This window comes from Dysidea avara, chromosome 4 (assembly GCF_963678975.1).
Source record: "Dysidea avara chromosome 4, odDysAvar1.4, whole genome shotgun sequence".
NCBI lineage: Eukaryota > Metazoa > Porifera > Demospongiae > Dictyoceratida > Dysideidae > Dysidea > Dysidea avara.
Window position 1 is genome coordinate 27,959,304 of NC_089275.1, and position 27,855 is coordinate 27,987,158.

The following is a 27,855-nucleotide window of genomic DNA, read 5'->3' on the forward strand; positions in this document are numbered from 1 at the left end:
ATGGAATTAACTCTTTCACATGCAATTGTGTGGATGGTTTTACTGGAGAGAATTGTACAACTAACATGGATGATTGTGATCATAATCCTTGTATGAATAATGGAACTTGTACAGATGGAGTTAACTCTTTTACCTGCGATTGTGTGGATGGTTTTACTGGAATGAAATGCAGCAATAGTGAGTTGAATGGTTTTGTTTTTTTCTCATTTATGCAATTAGTAGTACTTTTGTATATTTGCATTTTAGTATTGACAAAATTATTCATAGCAAGATAAATTGTGACTGAATTTAACAAAACAAGACTTCCACACACATCCAATTGTCTGACTTTTAGCAACTGTAACTTGACTACTCAGTAATCCATAATTCTAAAATTTTGACATAATTCTGCCATAGCATAGTAAAATAACTAGTCAAAATTTGAAACTGATCAAGACTCACGGTAGTGAGTCGTGTCGCCAAGAAACTGCAAAGTGCACACCCAATTAAAAGACGCGCGGCCACTACTGTGAGTTATTTACGTGTAGGGCCAGTTTTGCAATATTATTCCTAGATTATGCAACATCTCTCAATAGATTTGTATTGCGTTACGTGATAAAAAAATCTTTAGGAGTAGTTTTCTTGCGACCTCGCTAAAATAAAAAAGTAGCCATCGCAAAATAAAAAAAGGCGTATTTCACTTTATTTCTCTACCTTATGTTACAACTACTGTCATGTTATACCAGTCAACATAGCCGTGTTTGTACAGTCGATCTAACACTGACATTATCCAATTTAGGCCTGCGCCGATTATGCCAGCATAATTTGGAGCATAATAGGAAGCCAAAAGCATCAGCATAATGCCAACATATTAGGCAAAAAATTTGTACATTGGTTATGTGAGAAGCTGAAACTCTGCCTATTTTGTATGATGCAGAATAGGATAGTGTGCAAACATGGTAAAAATCAGATTTACAGCTACGTTGTGAAGAAAAGATTAGTTGAAGATCGATATACTCTAATAGAACAGTCCCTGCCTAATGAATGATCCTAATAGAACGTTCACAGATGCATTGGGTACTCTAATAGAGCAGTCAAGACACAATTTTATATGACCATATTTGGAGCATAATGGTACACAACTGGGCATAATTGGAGCATAATAGGGGAAATTTTGGAACAATGCTCAAAAGCATAATAGGCAATTTCAAAAGCATAATAGGCTCAGGCCTAATCCAATTCTGGTTTGCCTATACGCGTATTTTCTTCAATCAATCCTCTAATCCCTACAATAACTTTTAAAGACATGACGTGGACACAAACTCTAATGCCTGATAAATACGTTGTGACAGCGTGCTGAACCGTAAGTTCCCTAGGGGTGGCGTTTTAAGCAGAATCTTTTAAATTCTATTTAGTGCCACACCCCATGCGAGCGTTTATAGATCGCCAGATATCTTATGGTGTGAAGAACAAAATCACTAGCGAAGGAGCTTTAAGCATACTCTTCAATTCTCTATTTACATGTAATTTTTAATAGATTAACCACAAAGGCCGGTACAGTGAATACAAAATGTAACAAGCCTTTAGGGTTACCACCTCTATGTAGTGTGTACCATGGAGCTTGTGTTGTGGCTTTCATTAAGTATTATGCACACACAAATGGTGCAACAAAATTTTGTAATGGATTGCTCGAATATGGTTGGTGGTGTTGTGGCTCGTGGTTTGCCAGTGACCGTGTATGAATTGAGGTTGTTCCACACAACTCACACAATATTCAAATTTCATGATGGCCATGAAAATTGCTTTCCATATGGTAAACATACAACAATGTGTAACAACGTTAATCAACATCACATCAAGACATTACTAAAAATAGTTCAACAATAGTGATGATCTCTTGTATGTCAGCATGACGATACTGAAACCTGTAAAAGAATAAGAAGGCACTGAAGTTAACCTTAAATTAAACACTCATGCAACTGACCTGGAACATTGGTCGCAACACCAAAAACACTTGTTTCGATATCTGATGACACAATCCAGCAGGCACTGAATTAATAAGAGAATGTACAAAAAATCAATATGCCGGGCTGTATCAATAATAGCATGGATAATTAAAATGAACAAAATTATATCTCAGGCTAAGTGCATGAATAGCATAACTGTTGGGTAAGCATGTTAAACCAGAACATTAGTCAAACAAAAGTACACTATCACAACTTGGTCATAATACAATGTTTGTACCACTGGACTTCACACTGGTTGCCCAAAAATTGTGCCATTCCGGGACAACAGCATAATTATGAAACAAATAGTTACTACAACACAGAAGGCTTACTGTTGCACTGTCCACACTGATATACCATAATTTAAAAACATAACAGGTGGGCATTAAATACAATACACTTAACATCTGGGTACTAGAAAAAATCACTAAATCACAACATGTAAACTGACCTGGAAATTAACACCCTTGATGCCACTACAGTCTATACTGGATATTTGTTTGGACCCATCAACGCTATGTCCGATACATCTGAGTAGACTGACCTGCAAATTCACACCCTTCATGTCACTAGTATGCAATGATAATTGATAACTACAAAAACAATAATTGTAATAATACAATTCTTCTGTACGTCACCTGACCTGGAACATCGGTCACAACACCAAAGACACCTGTTTTGATATCTGATGAAACAATCCAGCAGATACTGAATTAAAAAGAGAATGTGCAAAAAATCAATATGCTAGTCTGTACCAATAATAGGATGGATAATCAAAATGAACTAATATATATATATATATATATATATATCCCATATGAAGGTTAAGTGAATGACATAACTGTTGGGTAAGCATGTAAACCAGAACATTAGGACATTAGTCAAACAAAAGAACGCTATCACAACCTGGTCACTGATAATTGATAAATACAAAAAGAACAATTACAATAATACAATTCCTCTGAATGTCAACTGACCTGAAATTCATGACACATGTATCTTTGTTCCTGCATGGTCTCAACTTACATATGTACCACGATCACATTCAACTGCTAGTGGATAAACCAGTATGACCAGATGGCCTGCCAAAACCAACAAGCAGGTATTAAATGCAATACACCTAAAGCCTGGAATATGAAAAATATTATATAAGCATTATTCCACACTGATATAGTAATCGATTATAGGAGGTTGTGGAACTTGCCTAAATGTGTAAACTTGAACATGAGGACAATTGCATAATCTGGACACTTGGAATTGTCCAATACCTGATGAACAAGTTGGTACTAATGACATTCACTTCAACATTTTATCCCAGCTGGGTGAATCTCTTGTAACTGAGTAAAAAGGTGTTTATTTTCCACCTGCAACCAAAGTTCTACATTTCTGTGGTTGAGTGTAAACTGACCTGGAAAATCAGTATGCCATAGGGGTATGGAAATGGTTCCTTTCCTTCTGTTGTGACATTACTTACAGCTGACTGGTAAATAATCATCGATGTCCCCGTGGACCCCAACACTGAATGAGTACATCAATAACTTCACAAGTTGGAATGAATTTCCTTTCAACATGTGGTGGAATGAGTTTCCTTTCAACATCTGGTGGACAGGTCCAAAAATCCTATCGCACAAACATGGTGAATTAGTGTGTGGCAATGTGACACGTTGCACAAACTTCACTCCTCGTTTCGTTAGCCTTCAAGACCGGAATATACCATAGAGTACCTCAGTATTCTTGACTCTTACTTCTTCAAGCGTTGCTCAAACGATGTAGTTTCTCATGAGGGGCTCGAGTTTCTCATTAAAATCGAGCCGATTAAAGTACACCTCACCATCCAGTTACACCACATATCACGTGTGCCCGCTTAAGGTAATTAGGGATTTTCCATGAGATTTCCCCTAAATAGATCACATGCTAGTTGTCAATCCGGTGGATTCTGGTGGTATACATGGTTCAACAACGCAGTAAGTGTACTTTAATATAGTATAAGCTGTCAATAATTGTTTGTGCACTGCTAAACTTAGTTATTTTTGTGTGATAAGCATGCTTGAGGAAGGGACTGGGGGATGAGACTAATGTTTTGACAGCAGTTGATGATGGATAGGCAAAGAACTGCGAAAAGAACTACTGTGATAGTAGGGAAAAATTCCCACCCCTATAGCTCTGCCTAGGGGCATTAACTAGCATTATCTACAGCTAGTCAGCTACTATTATTATGTTGCTGATATGTACATCCGGGCCAAGAATAAAGGTGAAAGTGGTAGTAAGGCTCAATCCTATTATTCTGCCAAACAGGCAAGGGAGTCTGGGACTTTGGGGCCATTACTCCCTCAGGAAAGTATAAATACTACAACTTTTTTGTTTTAATTGCTTCATCAAGTATAAAAAATTCAGTCAAAAGGTGATGATCGAGGCTCTGGTCTTATGCACTGGTTGGAGTGGTTGCATCAATGCTGCACTGTGACATCCTTGAAGGGTTAGTGCTGGCATTGTCCATGGCAATACTATTCCATCTCCCCGAGTCTTGATGACTGAGTCTTCCATTCCTTTCTCTGCTGCTCCAATCCTGAAGTTGTGACCACAGTCAAAAGGTGGTAATCGAGGCTCTGGTCTTGCATCTATACTGTACTGCAACACCCTTGAGGGGTTGGTACCAGCATTGTCCATCGCAATACTGTTCCATCTCCCATATACAAGTCTTGATGTTTGAGTCCTCTATTCCTTTCTCTGCTGCTCTAATCCTGAAGTTGTGACCAAAATATTAAGAAATGGTTATAACATGATAAATGATTATGATGATAACAATTACAATATATGTATTTATAGCTGTGTAGCAACTGTGAACTAATTAGGCACTTGCAAGTTTAATTAGGTGTCTGAAGCATTTAACATGCACAGATATGAGATATATTTGTCACACGCAGTAAAGATAGATTTACTCTAATAGAACAGTCATACTACACTGTAAATTCATACTTCCGAATTTATGGTGTTATGAAACACTCGTTATAATGTATGGATTTTACTGACTCTCCAAGATAATATTCTGCATTAATGTTAATTGCTCATTTCCAAAAAAATTCCTTTTAAACCAATTGTAGAGTCAATCACTGACAAAAATGAGTGATATCCACCCCAAAAACACCTTCGCTGTAAAAAAGGCGCGCCCAAGAAACTACAAGTACCTGGAACCCAATGTAAAAAAAACAACAAAAAAATAGCTCAGCTGAAATGAAAAGTAACTGGTAACTTAAAGAGCTGATATCTGAAGTGGCCAAGAATATAACTAACTACAATTACTAACGTTTAATCCATGCAAGAACACCTTGGTTATAAAACAGGTGTGTACATGAAAGTAACTGGCAACTGAAATGGCTGATATCTGAAGCAGCCAAGAATGAATGGTCATATACAACTAATTCAAAAATTTAACACTGAGCCTTTATAATTCAGCTGTGTTCTATATTCACTCTTGCTGCATCATAAAGTAATTTCTTTTAACTCTAATTGGCTGGTAATTTGGCCGCCTTTTTTTGTTCTGTTAAACTGACTATTAAAAAAAGGTGGCCAAATTACCAGCCAATTAGAGTTAAAAGAAATTACTTTAGGATGCAGCAAGAGTGAATATAGAACACAGCTGAATTATAAAGGTTCAGTGTTAAATTTTTGAATTAGTTGTATATGACCATTCATTCTTGGCTGCTTCAGATATCAGCCATTTCAGTTGCCAGTTACTTTCATGTACACACATGTTTTATAGCTGAGGTGTTCTTGCATGGATTAAACTTTTATTGTAGTTAGTTGTATTCTTGGCCACTTCAGATATCAGCTCTTTAAGTTACCAGTTACTTTTCTGAGCTGTTTTTTGTTTTTGTTTTTTTACATTTGGTTCCAGGTACTTGTAATTTCTTGGGCGCACCTTTTTTACAGCGAAGGTGTTTTTGGGGTGGCAGCATACTCCTACATTGGGTTATAGTTCTTCAACATCGTAAAACTGGATGTGTGTGGAAGCCTTGTTTTATCTTATTTGATCGTAATTTAAATATGCATCATTCTCGCTTTTAATTTTGCTACTTTTTGGTTATCAAACAGTACGATAGTACTGTTTAAGTAGGGATCCGGGTGGATTTGGCGCGCGCCTCAAATTTCGACCCCTCAAAAATCATCCTAGAATTATCTCACACAGTAAATAAACCTTTTACTAAAGAGTCTTCAAGTTTCTAACTTTATTTCTAGCGTTATATATCAGGAAACGACTAGAAATTTAAATTGCTGGAATTTTATTTCTAAAAAATCGCTAAAACAGAAATTTTCGTCTGCCTGCCAGCCTGCCTGCCTGACCACATTCGCAAGGCTACAGGCCAAACGAAGAGGCGAAGGATCACCATTCTTTGCCACAATATTTAACTCGCTGCTGGGATGTGCCTTTTCGGGTTCCGACGAGTGTCTGCCTTCTGCGCTTTGCCTTTCCTTTTATCTTCAATTACGGATCGTCTTCTTCTTTTCCAGTCACGGAGGCGTTAATAATTCGTATCGACACTTTCCTTAGAGCAGCCGTATTCGGACGCCACAAAACTAATAACGGATTCCGTACTGTAAGGGCAAGTAGATGCCTGAATAGCAACACTTGCAAAGCGATCAAACAGCCTAGTGAAGTAAGAACACACTGCCACGCCCTTATCAATCAGAGCGCGCGCTCGTACTTAACGATCAGTGGACCACGCCCATTATTAATGGTCCAGCTGTAACTAATTGTAGAAAACAGGAGATAGAAACCCTGCATGCCTTTCAATTTAGTAATTGAGCAGCTTGCATAAAGCAAGCAGCAAGATCGAGATACTCTAATAGAGCAGTCAGTGCCAAAGATCAATAATAGCTATATACCTATACCAAAAAAAGTTAACAAACTAGTGAATTTAAAAATTGTTAATTTAGAAATGGAAGTAGGGATCAAGCGATAAAAACTACTGAAACAAGTGATTTGAATGATGGCAACTATTACAACATAGCTTTGTGGGGAAATCCCTACTTTGGCATTGAACATATATGGTGACGTGGTGAGATACCAATGTAAGGATTTCCCCACAAAGCTATGTTGTAATAGTTGCCATCATTCAAATCACTTGTTTCAGTAGTTTTTATCGCTTGATCCCTACTTCCATTTCTAAATTAACAATTTTTAAATTCACTAGTGTACATATCATAACCCCACAAAACAGTTAACCTGAGAAAAAATGGTGTGTTCTTAAAAAGCCTGGATGAGGAAAGTTGAGAAATCAAAAGCAGTGGACAAAATTGGTTGCAATGATGTTAAAGGGACAGTGTGTCAGTATTGTTTACATGGTGAAGCCATTTAAGTTTATGATGCAACATTACCTAGCTAATTGCATGATGTGGAATAGCTAGGTAATGCCAACCTATTTTCACAACCAGGTGAATGATCAGACCGCTACCACCATCACTGCTGAAGCGCTACACAGAGATTTTCATGAGACGCCTGTTTATCATCTACTACAGTGCTGTGCAGCTGGAAAACGTATTAGACTATATCTTACGTGGCTAACTAGTAATGCACAAGCGTGGATCCTATTCCTGGTATACTTGCCGTAAAAGTGTGTATAATTCCGGGCTTTGATACCGGTGCACTGTCCCTTTACAGCCAGTAAATTTTACAATACACACAGCCTTTATTAAAGTTGATTAGCATCAACATCATTGCAAACATTTCTTTGGCCACCACCTTTTATTTCACAACTTTTTCACATAACACCACATTGTTTTATAGCTTGGCTGTTTTTGTTTGGATATCATCAAACAGTATGGTAGTACTGTTTAAGTAGGGATCCCTCAAAATTGTCATGCACTGCCTAATATTTTGTGTTTAAAAGATCATCTTTTACTCAGTGAAAATCACCTTTATGAAATAATATTAGTCCACCTAACATCAAATACAGCATTAAAACACAAAAACACTTACAGGTAGCTGAATATAGAATTATAAGAAATCACCAATACTCAAAACAACCTACCTGACCACACTTGCTAGGCTGGAGACAAAACGAAACTGCGTATGGGTGCCATTTTATACCACAATACAAACCCGCCATTGGCATGTGCTTTTTGGGTGCGCTTTGTCTTTCCTTTTATCTTCTATCAGGCTGGTCTTCATCTTTCTTCATGCAATGAAACCATAATGAGGTGTTAATTTTCCCTATCAATACTTTCCTTCAGCAGCATATTTAGATGCTTTATACTACATACTTATTTAAGTGTTTACACTCAGTAACTTCAATACCACACAATCTTGGTTGATTAATAAAGATCGAGCTACAAGACCACACCTCTTAGCAATCTATTTATTCGATCATGATGACACACCCCATCATTATTATTGATGTAGTTATATTCTTAATTGTAGCACAGTGAAAATATGAAATAGTGACACACACCCTGGTAGGTGAAAGTCTGACTTGAGATACTCTAATACAGCAGTCGCCCTAGTAGAATAGTTACATGTGCATAACTACCATATAGCTGGGTTTTGTCGCAAGCTTTAAATGTTGCTAGTACAAAAATTGCATAACTAATTTTCGCGAACATCTTGTTGCCACGAAAATAAAATCTCGCAACTATTTACTTACAATCACGTGAGATACGCACGAAAGGGGACTGAGAAAATGACCTTGGTATTCTGCAAAAGCTCTTGTATTCGTGGCTTCCACGTTTACAATGAAATATGGACTGCAGTGTTTGGAGAAAGATTATTTACTGAGAGGGAATTACACAACGTTGTAGATCGATATGCAGTGGCGGTGACAAAGGATTCAGGCGAAACTGTGGGACACCTGCCAAGAAAAATATCGAGATTATGTAGTATGTTTATAGAGCAAGGTGGTGATATAACGTGTGTGGTAGTGGGCAACAGAAGATATTCCTCTGACTTTGTTCAAGGAGGTTTGGAAATTCCTTGTACTCTAATTTTCCGCGGCAAAGAAAAGTTACTTCTGCAGCTCAAGAAATCAATGAGATTGAAGGAGCAGCTCATAACTGGTGGACATTAGTAGTAGGACTATAGCACTTAGGAAAACTATGATAACTTTCATATAATTGTGCTCAATGTGCTGGTATTTATTAAACTGTGAGAATTAGCTATTGTTTTACCGTATTATAGCTAGACATACTATGATGCATGCTATACTGCTTGCAAAAATTAGTGTATGTGTAATGCTTTTGGTTATCACTAGGTAGATACTGGCTGGTAGTCATGTTGTTAAAATGTGAAGCAATAATATCTCAAGTAGGTCTCCAGAACCATTTCTCTGGAGTTGTGCTAAAGGGCTGGAGATAGGCATAATTTTTACAGCATGAATTATTGTAGACATGATCACTAAACTAATAATATTTAACAACACAAACGATCACCGTAATTACGGTATTTAGCTTTATGATGTCAACAGTGTCAGTATATATGATATCAGTAACATCCTACGGTGTCCTAATCTAGACTTAAAATAATTGGATCATCACTTTGGATACATCTAGCAGTCTGAGCAGTATGTGGAACAACTTCCTCTTCTGATTGAGAATCACTATAAACATCCAACACTGACAATTGACGTTTCTCATTTCTCACTAGTATATCAATGTCAGTGTCTGATTCATCATCATAATCATCATCGCTTGTGGGATATTCTGGAAGGTCATCATCTTCATCTATCAGCCTTAGAGCATCATATATTCCTGCGTGATGGAAACCATGCACTATTATTTGTGGATTGTCCTCCAAGTGCTCATATAACTGCACAATCCACCTGCCACTCACGCACTTCATCCTGGCAGTCAACAAATCCACTGGTTCATCATCATCTTCAATGAACAATTCGGTCAATTCATCTGAGTACTACTCAGAAAATTTGGACCTTAAGAAAGACTTTACTACCTTATTGACCGAATGTCCATCGATTGCAACTTGCCAGTGTACGCAGCTGGTACAAGGACTGAGTGGATGTGGTTATCTTCTAGAGATTTCCTGATTTTATCTGTCAATTGGCCTTTAACATGGTCAAAAATTACAAGAGCCGGGTGATCATAATCCCGACCCAAGTCTTCACGTTTCCGGTTGACAAATGGTACGATGATCTCATTAATATACTTGATTATTGTCTATTCATTGGACCAGTGGTTATCGGTATGGACAATCTGCCAGTCTGCAGGAAACTTGTAAGTGGGGTGGCACCTGCTAGTTTTACCACCATACACTAGCTGAAAGGGAAGTAGTTCACCCACCAAACTACTGCACATTACAGCCGTAATTTGCCGTTTGTCCTGATACCCAGCTACATCAATTCTCTTTTTACCTTTCTTGTCTAATGTCCACAACGGTGTTGAAACCTGATTCCAGTGTGATCCCAGTTAAAAATGAGTTCAGGTGGTATGTCATTAAGTGCAACTGTATCCAGTATTTCCATAAGGAATGAATGCTTTTCCTCATCAAGGTCATGAGCTGGGTGACTACTTGGTGGACACTCTCCTCTTGGTGAAGTTCATTCTCTTGAGTAGTGATTTGGCCCATGAAATGGTCAGTGTTGCAGGTCCACCAGCTTCAGCTAGCCTAGTCCGGTCCATTGCTTGTGTTATTCCCTTAGCAGCAGCAACTACCAGGTAGGTATCAACTGGACATCCATACTCCCTCAGTTTTAAAACGTAATATTGTACAGCGGTATCAAGTTTCTTACCAAGCAGTAACTTTCTACCTCTCTTCTTAGGGTGCAGTTCGGTAACAGTAAGATCTTCCTCTCTCTGTCTTTTACCTTGGCGTTCATCTACACATGCTTTCTTAAAACTGCACACTGTACTTTCATTGATTTTAATTCCAGTTTTTCTTTTGTAGTATTTTGCTGCAACTGTTGGCCCATAAGTACATCCAAGTTTACCGATTTGGGTGCGTTCTCTGGAAGAATAAACTGTGTGTTTTATTCCTTTTCTTGACCCTGACCCTTGTGACCGTTGGGAAATGACATTTTCCACTGCTGCATTGGCTGATTCTATCGCTGAAGAAGGCATTACTTTCGGCAAAGGCCCTTTAGGATGGGATAACTGTCCTTTTTTACATTTTAAGTATTCTAACATAGACATTTCACTCAGTTAGTAAACATTCAACCCGATAAACTGAATGTACGCGCGTTTTTGTCACGTGATCATTACTATAAATAGATACACGCTTTGTGATAATAGTGGCGAGATTTTAATTGTAGTAGATTAAATTTTCGCGAATTCGTACTTGACGCAAAAATAAATTCCACGTGACAAAAACCAGCTATACGGTATATGCTATAGCAAAGCAAAACTAAACAAACAAGTGTATTAAAAGTCATTTAAAAATGAAGTAAGTATCCAAGTGATAAAAAGTAGTAAAGCAAGAGATAGATGATGGTATTGCAGCATAGCTCAGTAGTACAATTCCTACTTTGGCACTGAACAAAAGTATATCAAGATACACGGTAGTGTGTCGTGCGGCCCAAGAAGCCGGCGCGTAACACCCGTGAGTATATTGACAGGAAAAAAGAAAACGCAATTTTCGCACCTCCGTAGCTCTGTGCTTCCTTGATGAAACAAGACGATTTTTGCTGTGGACGTGCCCTCCAACTGCAGCACTCCACATTCCAAATTTGAGCGAAATCGCTTCAAGCGTTCCCGAGATATGCGACTTCAAAAATTGGCTCAGAGAGAGAGAACCATCACTAATAATTGATGAGAAAACATGCATGATTACAAACAAATTATATATGTGACCGGGCCTGCGATAATAGGGCATGTGGGCACATGATTTTTGCCTACTTTTTCACAGTTTCATCACTCATAACGTTTTGTACCATTATGCTATGGCATTGCAATTTTCAGCTCTTAGTAAGCATTTAATTGGCATCATGATGCAAGTTACAGAATGGAAATCAAGACACACGGTAGTGTGTCGTGCGGCCCAAGAAGCCGGCGCGTAACACCCGTGAGTATATTGACAGGAAGAAAGAAAACGCAATTTTCGCACCTCCGTAGCTCTGTGCTTCCTTGATGAAACAAGACGATTTTTGCTGTGGACATGCCCCCCAACTGCAGCACTCTACATTCCAAATTTGAGCGAAATCGCTTCGCGCGTTCCCGAGATATGCGACTTCAAAAATTGGCTGAGTTTCTTCGTTTTTTTCTTCTTCTTCTTCTTATTTTTCTTTTTCTTGTCGCACACTTACAAAAACTGCTATAAAACTCGAACGCGTTATCCGATTGCCTTGAAATTTGGCACACAGAAGGGGGGTATAAAGGCGCATCTCGGTACCAACTTTGGCTGGAATACCATAAACAGACAAAGAGTTATGAGCGATTATGCACGAAAAATAACACCAATATGTTGTCACGCCTACAGGGTAAACCGCGTATGGGAAGAAGCTGAAAATCGGTGGGTGAATAGGTTAACTATTGAACCTCAAACCTTTTGTGGTTTGAAAGAAATCGAGCTAAAAACCAGGAAGATACAGCGAAAAAATCAACAGTGTGTAACAATTACGCAATCGAGATTAGCTAATTTTTAATATTTTTATTTTATTATTATTATTATTATTATGCTTGCCACGCCTACCAGGTAAACCGCTTGGGGTAATGCTTTCAAAATCGCTGTACAGATGGAGTTATCATCTTAGAAAGGCTCTTCAATGGTGTAGAAGAATCAGACTTAAATCCACGGAGTTATAACACGAAATCCAACTTGGTGTAGCAAGTGCGAGATCGAGATACTCTAATAGAGCAGTCATCCTAATAGAGCAGTCACCCTGAACAGAATTAAAGAGATCAGTTAGAAATAAGTAACCTGTATAGAGATCAGCTACAAACAAATCACCCTGTAGAGAGTTCAGCTACAAACAATTCACCCTGTTAAAACATCAGTTAGAAGAAGATTTCTTGTAGAGAGTTCAGATACAAACAAATCACCCTGTTGAAAGATCAGCTAGAAGATGTCACCTTGTAGATAGTTCAGTTACAAAGAAACCACCATGTAGAGAATTCAGCTACAAACTAGTGACCCTGTAGATACATCAGCTAGAAGAAGTTACCTTGTAGAGAGTTCAGCTACAAAGAAACCATTCTGTAAAGAGCTCAGCTGCAAACAAATCACCTATACAGAATTCAGCTACAAACAAATCACCCTGTAGAGAGATCAGCTAGAAGAAGTTACCTTGTAGACAGTTCAGCTACAAACAAATCATCCTGTAGAGAGATCAGCTAGAAGAAGTTACCTTGTAGATAGTTCAGCTACAAACAATTCACCCTGTACAGAGCTCAGTTAAAAGAGGTTTCCTTGTAAAAAGTTCAGCTACAAACAAATCACCCTGTAGAGAGATAAGTAAGAAGAAGTTACCTTGTAGATCGTTCTGCTACAAACAATTCACCCTGTAAAGAGATCAGCTAGAAGAAGTTACCTTGTAGAGAGTTCAGCTACAAAGAAACCATCATGTAGAGAATTCAGCCGCAAACAAATCATGTATAGAGAGTTCAGCTACAAACAAATCTCCCTGTAGAGAGATCAGCTAGAAGAAGTTTCCTTGTAGAGAGTTCTGCTACAAACAAATCACCCTGTAGAAAGATCAGCTAGAAGAAATCACCTCGTAGAGAGTTCAGCTTCAAAGAAACAATCATGTGAGAGTTCAGGTACAAACAAATTGTCCTGTAGAGAGATCAGCTAGAAGAAGTTACCTTGTAGAGAGTTCAGCTACAAAGAAACCATCATGTAGATAGTTCAGGTACAAACAAATCACCCTGTAGAAAGATCAGCTATAGAAGAAATCACCTTGTAGAGAGTTCAGCTACAAAGAATCTATCGTGTAGAGAGTTTAACTACAAACAAATCACCCTGTAGAAAGATCAGCTATAGAAGAAATCACCTTGTAGAGAGTTCAGCTACAAAGAAACCATCATGTAGAGAGTTCAGCTACAAACAAATCGGCCTGTAGAGAGATCAGCTAGAAGAAATTACCTTGTAGAGAGTTCAGCTACAAAGAAACAATCATGTAGAGAGTTCAGCTGCAAACAAATCACCTGTAGAGAGTTCAGCTAGAAACAAGTCACCCTGTAGAGAGATCAGCTAGAAACAAGTCACCTTGTAGAGAGTTCAGCTAGAAGAAGTAACATTGTAGAGCTACAAAGAAGCTACCATGTAGAGTTCAGCTGCAAACAAATCACCCTGTAGAGAACTCAGCTACAAACAAATCGCCCTGTAGAAAGATTAGCTAGAAGAAGTTACTTTATAGGGAGTTCAGCTATGAACAGATCACCCTGTAGAGAGTTCAGCTACAAACAAATCACCCTGTAGAGAGTTAAGTTACAAAGAAACCACCATGTAGAGAGTTCAGCTGCAAAAAAAATCAATCACTCTGTAGAGAGTTCAGCTAGAAGAAGTCACCTTGTAGAGAGTTAAGCTGCAAATAAATCACCCTGTAGAGAATTCAGCTACAAACAAATCACCCTGTAGAAAGATCAGCTAGAAGAAGTTACCTTGTAGAGAGTTCAGCTACAAAGAAACCACCATGTAGAGAGTTCAGCTGCAAACAAATCACCTGTAGAGAATTCAGCTAGAAACAAGTCACCCTGTAGAGAGTTCAGCTAGAAACAAGTCACCCTGTAGAGAGTTCAGCTAGAAGAAGTCACATTGTAGAGAGTTCAGCTACAAAGAAACTACCACGTAGAGAATCCAGCTGCAAACAAATCATCCTGTAGAGAGTTCAGCTAGAAGAAGTCACCTTTTAGAGAGTTCAGCTACAAAGCAACCACCATGTAAAGAGTTCAGCTGCAAAAAACTCAATCACCTTGTAGAAAGATCGGCTAGAAGAAGTTACCTTGTAGAGAGTTCAGCTACAAAGAAACCACCATGTAGAGAGTTCAGCTGCAAACAAATCACCTGTAGAGAGTTCAGCTAGAAACAAGTCACCCTGTAGAGAGTTCAGCTAGAAGAAGTCACATTGTAGAGAGTTCAGCTACAATGAAACTCCCATGTAGAGAGTTCAGCTGCAAACAAATCACCCTGTAGAGAACTCAGCTACAAACAAATATGCAGTGAAAAAGATCAGCTAGAAGAAGTTACCTTGTAGAGAGTTCAGCTACAACGAAACCACCATGTAGAGAGTTCAGCTACAAACAAATCACCTGTAGAGAGTTCAGCTAGAAACAAGTCACCCTGTAGAGAGATCAGCTAGAAACAAGTCACCTTGTAGAGAGTTCAGCTAGAAGAAGTCACATTGTAGAGAGTTCAGCTACAAAGAAACCACCATTTAGAGAGTTCAGCTGCAAACAAATCACCCAGTAGAAAGTTCAGCTATGAACAGATCACCCTGTTGAGAGTTCAGTTAGAAACAAGGAATCCTGTAGAGAAATCACCTAGAAGTATCGCCTTGTAGAGTTCAGCTACAAACAAATCACCTGTAGAGAGTTCAGCTACAAACAAATCACCCTGTAGAGAGATCAGCTAGAAGAAGTTACCTTGTAGGGATTTCAGCTACAAACAAATCACCCTGTAGAGAGTTCAGCTACAAAGAAACTATTCTGTAAAGAGCTCAGCTGCAAACAAATCACTTGTACAGGATTCAGCTACAAACAAATTGCCCTGTAGAGAGATCAGCTAGAAGAAATTACCTTGTAGATAGTTCAGCTACAAACAAATCACCCTGTAGAAAGATCAGTTAGAAGAAGTTACCTTGGAGAAAGTTCAGCTACAAAGAAACCATTTTGTAAAGAGCTCAGCTGCAAACAAATCACCTGTACAGAATTCAACTACGAACAAATCACCCTGTAGAGATCAGCTAGAAGAAGTTACCTTGTAGATAGTTCAGCTACAAACAAATCTCCCTGTAGAGAGATCAGCTAGAAGAAATTACCTTGTAGAGAGTTCAGCTACAAAGAAACCACCATGTAGAGAGTTCAGCTGCAAAGAAATCACCCTGTAGAAAATTCTGCCAGAAACAAATTGCCCTGTAGAAAGATCAGTTAGAAGAAGTTACCTTTTAGAGAGTTCAGCTACAAAGAAACCATTCTGTAAAGAGCTCAGCTGCAAACAAATCACCTATACAAAATTCAGCTACAAACACATCACCTGTAGAGAGATCAGCTAGAAGAAGTTACCTTGTAGATCGTTCAGCTACAAACAATTCACCCTGTAGAGAGAGCAATTAGAAGAAGTCACCTTGTAGACTGTTCAGTTACAAAGAAACCACCATGGAGATTTCTGTAATCAATATATGTGACCGGATTTGCGAAAAGGGGTCTTCCACACACATCCAATTCCGTAAATGTTGGAGACCATAACTCAGTGTTCAAGTAACATAATTATTAACCTGAACATTTCACCATGTATTCAGCTATAGTGGTGCTCACCACTGCCCAAATATCAAGGCAATAGCTCTTTCCAATCTGAAGTTATCAATTGTCAAAGTTGGCAAATTGGACCCCTTTTCGCAAATCCGGTCACATATGTATTATACAGTATATATAATTTGTACATTTACTGATAAAATATTTAAAGTACATCTACTTCATCTTTTCTTCTTCCTGTAGTAAAGAAAAAAACATAGGTTAAAAAAGTCCCAAAGCTGGCCATAGGCCGGCTTTGGGGTATACAAATACAAAAAGAAATGAAATCTAATCCAAAACAGCCAAGCTGTAAAAAAAGTGTGCGGCCCTCAGAAAGGCTATGGTGAAAAAAGATGTGAAATCCAAGGTGGCGGCCAAGAAATGGCTGTGATGGTAGGTTAGTGGTAAAAATTTTAATAACGACAATTCAGGTGAATTTTTGTGAAGCGGCACAAAAATTCACCTGAATTGTCATTATTAAAATTTTTACCACTAACCTACCATCACAGCCATTTCTTGGCCGCCACCTTGGATTTCACATCTTTTTTCACCATAGCCTTTCTGAGGGCCGCACACTTTTTTTACAGCTTGGCTGTTTTGGATTAGATATACTTTTCCAGCACTGAGATATGACCTGTATAGTGATGGAGTGTAGTTTGTGCCCACATGCCCTGTTTTCGCAGGCCCGGTCACATATTATGTGTCCTCGGACAACATGCGACCACATGTCTGACCAACAGTGGACAGCATTTCTTCTTTCTTCTTCTTCTTATTTTTCTTTTTCTTGTCGCACACTTACAAAAACTGCTATAAAACTCGAACGCCATATCCGATTGCCTTGAAATTTGGTACACAGAAGGGGGATATAAAGGCGCATCTCGGTACCAACTTTGGCTGGAATACGATAAACAAGCAAAGAGTCATGAGCGATTATTCACGAAAAATAACACCAATATGTTGTCACGCCTACAGGGTAAACCACGTATGGGAAGAAGCTGAAAATCGGTGGGTGAATAGGTTAACTATTGAACCTCAAACCTTTTGTGGTTTGAAAGAAATCGAGCTAAAAAACAGGAAGATACAACGAAAAAACCAACAGTGTGTAACAATTACGCAATCGAGATTAGCTAATAAAAAACGACTGCTTGCCACGCCTACCAGATAAACCGCTTGGGGTAATGCTTTGAAAATCGTTGTACAGTTGGAGTAATGCTCTTAGAAAGGCTCATCAATGGTGTAGAAGAATCAGACTTAAAGCTACGGAGTTATAACACGAAATCCAACTTGGAGCAGTAAGTGCGAGATCGAGATACTCTAATAGAGCAGTCATCCTAATAGAGCAGTCACCCTGAAGAGAATTCAAGAGATCAGCTAGAAACAAGAAACCTGTATAGAGATCAGCTACACACAAGTCACCCTGTAGAGAGATCAGCTAGAAGAAGTTACCTTGTAGGGAGTTCATGCAACTATGGAAAGGGATAGTTCAGCTAGAAAAAATTAGCTTGTAGAGTTCAGCTACAAAGAAACCACCATGTAAAGAGTTCAGCTACAAACAAATCGCCCTGTGGAGAGATCAATAGAAGAAGTTACCTTGCAGAGAGTTCAGCTACAAAGAAACCATCATGTAGAGAGTTCAGCTACAAACAAATCTCCCTGTAGAGAGATTAGCTAGAAGAAGTTACCTTGTAGAGCGTTCAGCTGCAAAGAAACCATCATGTAGAGAGTTCAGCTACAAACAAATCTCCCTGTAGAGAGATCAGCTAGAAGAAGTTACCTTGTAGAGAGTTCAGCTTCAAACAAATCACCCTGTAGAAAGATCAGCTAGAAGAGGTCACCTTGTAGAGAGTTCAGTTACAAAGAAACCACCATGTAGAGAGCTCAGCTACAAACTAGTGACTTTGTAGAGACATCAGCTAAAAGAAGTTACCTTGTAGAGAGTTCAGCTACAAAAAAACCATTCTTTAAAGAGCTCAGCTGCAAACAAATCACCTGTATAGAATTCAGCTACAAATAAATCACCGTGAAGAAAGATGAGCTAGAAAAAGTTACCTTGTAGAGAGTTCAGTTACAAAGAAACCACCATGTAGAGAATTCAGCTACAAACTAGTGACCCTGTAAAGACATCAGCTAGAAGAAGTTACCTTGAAAGAGTTCAGCTACAAAGAAACCATTATTTAAAGAGCTCATCTGCAAACAAATCACCTATACAGAATTCAGCTACAAACAAATCACCATGTAGCGAGATCTGCTAGAAGAAGTTATCTTGTAGATAGTTCAGCTACAAGCAAATCACCCTGTAGAGAGATCAGCTAGAAGAAGTTTACTTGTAAAGAGTTCAGCTACAAAGAAACCATCATTTAGAGAGTTCAGCTTCAAACAAATCACCTGTAGAGAGTTCAGCTACAAACAAATCTCCCTGTAGAGAGATCAGCTAGAAGAAGTTACCTTGTAGAGAGTTCAGCTACAAACAAATCACCCTGTAGAAAGATCAGCTAGAAGAAGTCACCTTGTAGAAAGTTCAGTTACAAAGAAACCAAGATGTAGAGAGTTCAGCTACAAACTAGTCACCTTGTAGATACATCAGCTAGAAGAAGTTACCTTGTAGAGAGTTCAGCTACAAAGAAACCATTCTGTTTAGAGCTCAGCTGCAAACAAATCACCTGTACAGAATTCAGCTACAAACAAATCACCCTGTAGAGAGGTCAGTTAGGAGAAGTTACCTTGTAGAGACTTCAGCTACAAAGAAACTATTCTGTAAAGAGCTCAGCTGCAAACAAATCACCTGTACAGAATTCAGCTACAAACAAATCACCCTGTAGAGAGATCAGTTAGGAGAAGTTACCTTGTAGAGAGTTCAGTTACATAGAAACCATCATTTAGAGAGTTCAGCTTCAAACAAAACACCTGTAGAGAGTTCAGCTACAAACAAATCACCTTGTAGAGAGATCAGCTAGAAGAAGTTACCTTGTAGATCGTTCAGCTACAAACAAATCACCCTGTAGAGAGATCAGCTAGAAGAAATTACTTTGTAGAGAGTTCAGCTACAAAGAAACCACCATGTAGAGAGTTCAGCTGCAAAGAAATCACCCTGTATAAAATTCTGCCACAAGCAAATTGCCCTGTAGAAAGATCAGTTAGAAGAAGTTACCTTTTAGATAGTTCAGCTACTAACAGATCTCCCTGTAGAGAGATCAGCTAGAAGAAATTATCTTGTAGAGAGTTCAGCTACAAAGAAACCACCATGTAGAGAGTTCAGCTGCAAAGAAATCACCCTGTAGAAAATTCTGCCAGAAACAAATTGCCCTGTAGAAAGATCAGTTAGAAGAAGTTACCTTTTACAGAGTTCAGCTACAAAGAAACCATTCTGTAAAGAGCTCAACTGCAAACAAATCACCTGTACAGAATTCAGCTACAAACAAATCACCCTGTAGAGAGATCAGCTAGAAGAAGTTACCTTGTAGATAGTTCAGCTACAAACAAATCTCCCTGTAGAGAGATCAGCTAGAAGAAATTACCTTGTAGAGAGTTCAGCTGCAAAGAAATCACCACTGCCCAAATTTCAAGGCAATAGCTCTTTCCAATCTGAAGTTATCAATTGTCAAAGTTGGCAAATTGGATGTGTGGTAGGCATGAGGCTATTATGCTCCAAAAATTGAGCATTATGCTTTTGAGCAGTGCTCAAAAAATCACCTATTATGCTTTTGAGAATTGCCCATTATTCCCAAAATTATGCCACCATAATTGGCTAATAATGCCAGTTCATTGCTGTATCAGGCCATTTTCATTGATGTTTAAGCTTCAAATAGTCTTGAATTCTTTAGCTGGTTGCTGTATTAGAGTATTTCATTTCAATGTGACTGCTTTATTAGAGTAACTAATATTCAGTGACTGTTCTATTAGCGTTTCTGACTGCTCTATTAGACTATCTCGATCTTTTTTAATGGAATTGTGCAATCTGCAGATTTTCCTACTGTTAAAGCTTTATAATCACCTCAAAATGCTAGCATAATTCCTGATTCCCACACATACCTATTATTCCCGAAATTATGCCGGCATAATCGCCGCATCCCTAATGTGTGGAAGGCCCCTTTTCGCAAATCCGGTCACATATGTATTATATGTGACCGGATTTGCGAAAAAGGGTCTTCTACACACATCCAATTCTATGAACTTGAATGACCATACCTTTGTGCTCAAAGAAGATACTAACCTGAAATTTTGTTCATGTATTAACCTATGTTGTTACTCATCACTGTCCAAATTTCAAGGCAATACTATTTTCCTATCTGACATTATGAACTGCCAAAGATCGTAAATTGGATGTGTGTGGAAGACCCCTTTTCGCAAATCCGGTCACATATATATAATTTGTACATTTACTGATAAAATATTTAAAGTACATCTACTTCATCTTTTCTTCTTCCTATAGTAAAGAAAAAAAACATAGGTTAAAAATGTCCCAAAGCTGGCCATAGGCCGGCTTTGGGGTATACAAATACAAAGAGAAATGAAATCTAATCCAAAACAGCCAAGCTGTAAAAAAAGTGTGCGGCCCTCAGAAAGGCTATGGTGAAAAAAGATGTGAAATCCAAGGTGGCAGCCAAGAAATGGCTGTGATGGTAGGTTAATGGTAAAAATTTTAATAACGACAATTCAGGCGAATTTTTGTGCCGCTTCACAAAATTTACCTGAATTGTTATTATTAAAATTTTTACCATTAACCTACCATCACAGCCATTTCTTGGCCGCCACCTTGGATTTACATCTTTTTTCACCATAGCCTTTCTGAGGGCCACACACTTTTTTACAGCTTGGCTGTTTTGGATTAGATTGTTATAACATCCCACCTGTAATACCATCATTTATCTCTTGTTTCACCACTTTTATCGCTTGGATCCCTACTTCATTTTTAAATTAATAGTTTTATGTGACCGGGTTTGTAAAAAGGGATCTTCCACACACGTCCAATTCTATGAACTTGGAAGATCATAACTCAGTGCAAAACATATCAATCTGAAAAATATTTCCATCCACTAAGCTGTGTGAGTGTTCACAACCAACAAAAATTAATTTCAAGTCAATAACCTATTTGTATTTTATAAGGCCCCAAAACCAGCCTATGGCTGACTTCGGGGTTTGTTTTTACTCACATTTATTCAGACACTGATAATCAAGACACATGGTAGTGTGTCGTACAACCAAGAAAGCCGGCACATTGATTTTTTTTGCATACTTTGCAAAAATTGCTAAAGGTACCAAATGCAAATGTGTAACTCAATTGTCTTGATCTTTGGTACAAATGAAGAGCATGTAACAGTGGATTCACTTACCAAGTTTGCTGTGAATCTGAGGAATATCCAAGGAGTTATGAGCATTTATTGACGTAAAAAAATATCAAACATCTGTCATAGCTACAGGGTAAACCAAGTATAGGAATAACTTGAAATTGGTGTGTAGATAGGCTGATCATCGTAGCAGTGCCTTTTGGTAGTTTGAATACAACAGAGTTGCAGTGACAAAGTTATAAAGCAAAAACCAAACAAATATAAAGTTGTGGGATCAAAATACTCTAATAGAGCAGTCACCACGGAGTTGTACAAAAAATGTCATTAAAAAAACTTACCAGAGTGCACACTAGGGACCTCCATATCTAACATCTACATCCTTAACCACTGAACCACTGCTACCTTGGCTGATCACCTCATTTAATTTCTGCTTTATAAATTTGTGACAAAACAAGGCTTCCACACACATCCAATTGTCTGACTTTAACAAACTGTAACTTGACTATTCAGCAAGCTATTGGCCTAACATTTTCACAAAGTCCTTCCCTAGTATAGTAGAATACCAGGTTAAAAGTTGAAACTAATGGCATACTCCTACATTGAGTTATGGTACTTTATAAAGTCATAAAAGTGGATGTGTGTGGAAGCCTTGTTTTGTCAAATTAGGTGACATTTTATAAGTCTGTCTTCAATAATCATCATTGTATCTGCATAGAAAAGAAGAAATCTGAGTAAAAACAAACCTCAAAGTCAGCCATAGGCTGGTTTCAGAGTTTTATAAAGTACAAATCCACACAAAAACAGCCAAGCTGTGAAAAAATGGTGCAGCCTTAAAATCCTGTGTGAAAAAAGTTGTGAAATCAAAGGTGGCAGCCAAGAAACGGCTGCAATGATGTTAATGCTAATAAAATTTAATAATGGCTATGTGCATTGTTAAAATTAGGCTGTGCCTAGAGTCACGGCAATCACGTGAATAAAAAAAAACTTAGACAAAAAACCTAAGAAAATGAAAAAAATAAAAGTTTGGCTAAAGCTAGGATTGAACCCAGGACATCCTATACTCTAGCCCAGCGCTCTACCAGTGTATCACTGCGGTTCCAGCTACCCTACTCCCTTAGTTTGTACCTTATATATGTTATTCATGAAGAAGCCTATATAAATAACACCAATAAAGAAGAAACTAAACCTGAACCCTTACCCTAACCCTAAAGTACAAGGCGCATCCCCTAAAGTCGAATGCTCGGGGCATACTACCAGGCGCATCCCCTAAAGTTGAATGCTCGGGGAATACTACTAGGCGCGTGCCCTAAAGTCGAATGCTCGGGGAATACTAGACACTGCCAACCCTAGCTCGCCTCAAACTCAACAAAAACTTACCTTCATACAACTACTGTGTGAATTCTGGTTGACTGTGCCGTGACTTTAGCACCTGTCATGGTGCCGTGACTCTAGGCACAGCATTAAAATGAACATCATTGCAGCCATTTCTTGGCTGCCACCTTTGATTTAACAACTTTTTTCACCCAGGTTTTTTAAGGCCACACCATTTTTTCACAGCTTGGCTGTTTTGGTGTGGATTATTGAAGACAGAATTATAAATGTACCAATATTGGCACCTACTCTACTTACCTCACATAAAACATTTTAATCAGTGGCGTATCTAGACATTTTACTTTACCTGGGCACTGGGTGGGCACACCACTTAGCCAAGCAACACACATACACATGCTCATCTTCATATGGACATCAATATAGCGTCTAAAATATGTTGTGCATCACTATCTATGTGCTATACCTACATTAACCAGTGGTGGATCTAGGATTCTTAAAAGGGGTTTCTGAAAATTGGTATAGCTAAATAAGGCATCTGATAGCAATTCTCCAGAAAATTTTTGAGACTTTAGAAGCTTTGAGAGGGATTTTAAGCTATTTTTGGTTAGCAATTACAATATATTCAATGCTTTAAACTGTAAATAGTTACTAAGTACTATAGCTAACTATAGGGAAAATATGGTGACTACAAGCTGTAGCTTTGATTGCTCTATTAGAATAGTTACTTGACTGCTCTATTAGAGTATCTCGATCGTTTTTAATGTAGTGGGAGATGAAAAGTGAAGTGTTGCTGAGGGTTTAATAACTATAAATGGTGTTAGTTAAGTGCAACTGCATGCATGCTGCTGGTATATAGTTGTTTGCTATGACAAATTGTCAATACAATAATGTTTATGCATTGAGAATGCCACTAAGCTAAATTTAAACGGGGGTTTCTGTCGAAACTCCAGAAACCCATCTAAATCCGCCACTGTTAACTGCATGCAGGATAGCTAATAACACCCTACTTGATACAAACGTTAGCTACTATCGTCTTCTTCACACACAGTACGCTGGAGGAAACTTTGAAGTTTCACACAGCCACATCTCAAAACGTCTCAAAAGTTGCTCTTGTCTGTTCACATCTTCGTCTTGAATGGGCACTATTCACCACACATTCATTTGGTCTGTCACGATGCTGCAGTTGGTAGTCATGTGATCTTCCTTCTATTAAGTGCCATACATTGCCAATACCACAATCGAAACCAATGCAAGATCGCCGTTCTCCTCTGAAAAAGGCTTGAGTTGACATGGATTAGAGCTACGTAAGTTGTGCTAGTTATTCTTTACAATCAAAATTGCTATAAATGGTTACTCAACATTGATGTTGAATATCTTTTACCAGGGCACGATTCAAATTAACTAGGGCCCAGGCCTGGGTAGGCCCGGGTGTAGATACGCCACTGATTTTAATGCTGCCATGCATTAAACACCAGCACTGGTCATGTAGCTATGTAGCATGCAATGTTATCTAATCCAAAACAGCCAAGCTGTAAAAAAGGAGTGCGGCCCTCAAAAAGGCTATGGTTAAAACAGATGTGAAATCCAAAGTGGCGGCCAAGAAATGGCTGTGATGGTAGGTTAATGGTAAAACTTTTAATAACGACAATTCAGGTGAATTTTTGTGCCGCTTGGTCTTGGCACAAAATTCACCTGAATTGTTGTTATTAATTTTTTTACCATTAACCTACCATCACAGCCATTTCTTGGCCGCCACCTTGGATTTCACATCTATTTTCACCATAGCCTTTTTGAGGGCCGCACTCCGTTTTTACAGCTTGGCTGTTTTGGACTAGATTTCATTTCTATTTGTATATCCCAAAGCCGGCCTATGGCCGGCTTTGGGGCTTTTTTAACCTTTTTTTTTTCTTTGCCACAGGAAGAAGAAAAGATGAAGCAGATGTACTTTAAATATTTCTGATTTATCAGTAAATGTACAAATTATATAATTATATAATTCATATATTTATCGCATAACTTTCCATGGTGGTTTCTTTGTAACTGAATACTCTACAAGGTGACTTCTTCTAGCTGCTTTCTCTACAGGGTGAATTGTTTGTAGCTGAACGATCTACAAGGTAACTTCTTCTAGTTGATCTCTCTACAGGGTGATTTGTTTGTAGCTGAACTATCTACAAGGTAACTTCTTCTAGCTGCTCTTTCTACAGGGTGATTTGTTTGTAGCTGAATTCTGTACAGGTGATTTGTTTGCAGCTGAGCTGTTTACAGAATGGTTTCTTTGTAGCTGAACTCTCTACAAGGAAACTTCTTCTAGCTAATCTCTCTACAGGGAGATTTGTTTGTAGCTGAACTCTCTACAGGTGATTTATTTTCAGCTGAACTCTCTACATGATGGTTTCTTTGTAGCTGAACTCTCTACAAGGTAACTTCGTCTAGCTGATCTCTCTACAGGGCAATTTGTTTGTAGCTGAACTCTCTACAAGGTGACTTCTTCTAGCTGATCTGTCTATAGGGTGAATTGTTTGTAGCTGAACTATCTACAAAGTAATTTCTTCTAGCTGATCTCTCTACAGGGTGATTTGTTTGTAGCTGAATTCTGTACAGGTGATTTGTTTGTAGCTGAGCTCTTTACAGAATGGTTTCTTTGTAGCTGAACTCTCTACAAGGTAACTTCTTCTAGCTGAACTCTCTACATGGTGGTTTGTTTGTAGCTGAAATCTCTACAAGGTAACTTCTTCTAGCTGATCTTTCTACAAGGTGATTTGATTGTAGCTGAACTATCGACAAGGTAACATCTTCTAGCTGATCTCTCTACAGGGTGATTTGTTTGTAGCTGTCACGGATACGCGAAATAACTTGCCTACTGGCATAACTGATGTGAGTGATCAGGCCCAACAACATGAACAATCATGCCCTGCACATGTCAGCAATGACTCAGCAGAACAGTACATAGTGTAAATTTTTACTTTGTACTTAGTCAGCTTATTCTAGAATATTCTTTGTAAATAGTAACTAGTATAAAAGCAGAGTTGTATTGTTAGGAGTAGTGGAGAATCAGAGTGTATGACAGTGTGTGTAAGAATAAGAGAAGAAATATATGCTGACAATAGATAAGAAGATATAGATAACAGGCTTGATCGGGGCAATTCCTGTCGAGATCGCGACAGTAGCTAAACTCTCTACAAGGAAACTTCCTTCTAGTTGATCTCTCTACAGCAAGATTTGTTTGTAGCTGAACTCTCTACAGGTGATTTATTTTCAGCTGAACTCTCTACATGATGGTTTCTTTGTAGCTGAACTCTCTACAAGGTAACTTCTTCTAGCTGATCTCTCTACAGGGCGATTTGTTTGTAGCTGAACTCTCTACATGGTTGTTTCTTTGTAGCTGAATTCTACAAAGTAATTTCTTCTAGCCGATCTCTCTACAGGGTGATTTGTTTGTAGCTGAATTCTGTACAGGTGATTTGTTTCTAGCTGAACTCTCTACAAGGTAACTTCTTCTAGCTGATCTTTCTACAAGGTGATTTGTTTGTAGCTGAACTATCTACTAGGTAACATCTTCTAGCTGATCTCTGAACATGGTGGTTTGTTTGTAGCTGAACTCTCTACAAGGTAACTTCTTCTAGCTGATCTTTCTACAAGGTGATTTGTTTGTAGCTGAACTATCTACAAGGTAACATCTTCTAGCTGATCTCTGAACAGGGTGAATTGTTTGTAGCTGAACTCTCTACAAGGTAAATTCTTCAAGCTGATGTCTCTACAAGATCACTAGTTTGTAGCTGAACTCTCTACATGGTGGTTTCTTTGTAACTGAACTCTCTACAAGGTTACTTCTTCTAGCTGATCTTTCTACAGGGTGATTTGTTTGTAGCTGAACTCTCTACAAGGAAACTTCTTCTAGTTGATCTCTCTACATGGAGATTTGTTTGTAGTTGAACTCTCTACAGGTGATTTATTTTCAGCTGAACTCTCTACATGATGGTTTCTTTGTAGCTGAACTCTCTACAAGGTAACTTCTTCTAGCTGATCTCTCTACAGGGCGATTTGTTTCTAGCTGAACTCTCTACAGGTTGACTTGTTTGTAGCTGATCTCTGTACAGGTTACTTGTTTCTAGCTGATCTCTTGAATTCTCTTCAGGGTGACTGCTCTATTAGGATGACTGCTCTATTAGAGTATCTTGATCTTGCACTTGCTACACCAAGTTGGATTTCGTGTTATAAATCCGTGGCTTTAAGTCTGATTCTTCTACACCATTGAAGAGCCTTTCTAAGATGATTACTCCATCTGTACAGCGATTTTTCAAAGTATTACCCCAAGCGGTTTATCTGGTAGGCGTGACAAGTAGTCGTTTTTTATTAGCTAATCTCGATTGCATAATTGTTACATACTGTTGGTTTTTTCGTTGTATCTTCCTGGTTTTTAGCTCGATTTCTTTCAAACCACAAAAGGTTTGAGGTTCAATAGTTAATCTATTCACCCGCCGATTTTCAGCTTCTTCCCAAACGCGGTTTACCCTGTAGGCGTGACAACATATTGGTGTTATTTTTCGTGAATAATCGCTCATAACTCTTTGCCTGTTTATAGTATTTCAGCCAAAATTGGTACAGAGATGTGCCTTTATATCCCCCTGCTATGTGCCAAATTTCAAGGCAATCGGATATTGCGTTCGCATTTTATAGCAGTTTTTGTAAGTGTGCGAAAAGAGGAAGAAAAATTAGAAAAAAAAATGAAAAAACTAAGCCAATTTTTGAAGTAGAATATCTCGGGAACGCTTGAAGCAATTTCGCTCAAATTTGGAATGTGGAGTGCTGCAGTTGGAGGGCGTGTCCACAGCAAAAATTGTCTTGTTTTATCTAGGCAGCAC

The 27,855-nt window shown here is 38.4% G+C and overlaps 1 protein-coding gene and 1 long non-coding RNA gene across 2 annotated transcripts in view; one reads left to right on the top strand and one right to left on the bottom strand.

Moving 5' to 3' along the window:
• The window catches only part of LOC136253728 (adhesion G protein-coupled receptor L4-like), a 94,224-nt gene that overhangs the window by 706 nt on the left and 65,663 nt on the right, over positions 1–27,855 (top strand). Inside the window, exon 3 of the mRNA XM_066046384.1 lies at positions 1–177. Coding sequence (XP_065902456.1) covers positions 1–177 — 177 coding nt within the window. The remainder of the gene's footprint in view (positions 178–27,855) is intronic.
• LOC136253008 (uncharacterized) lies at positions 1,849–2,741 on the bottom strand. The gene is made up of 4 exons (XR_010699893.1): positions 2,629–2,741; positions 2,437–2,578; positions 1,964–2,028; positions 1,849–1,904 (listed from the first exon to the last, which is right to left on the bottom strand). It is a non-coding gene; the product is annotated as an uncharacterized lncRNA (long non-coding RNA).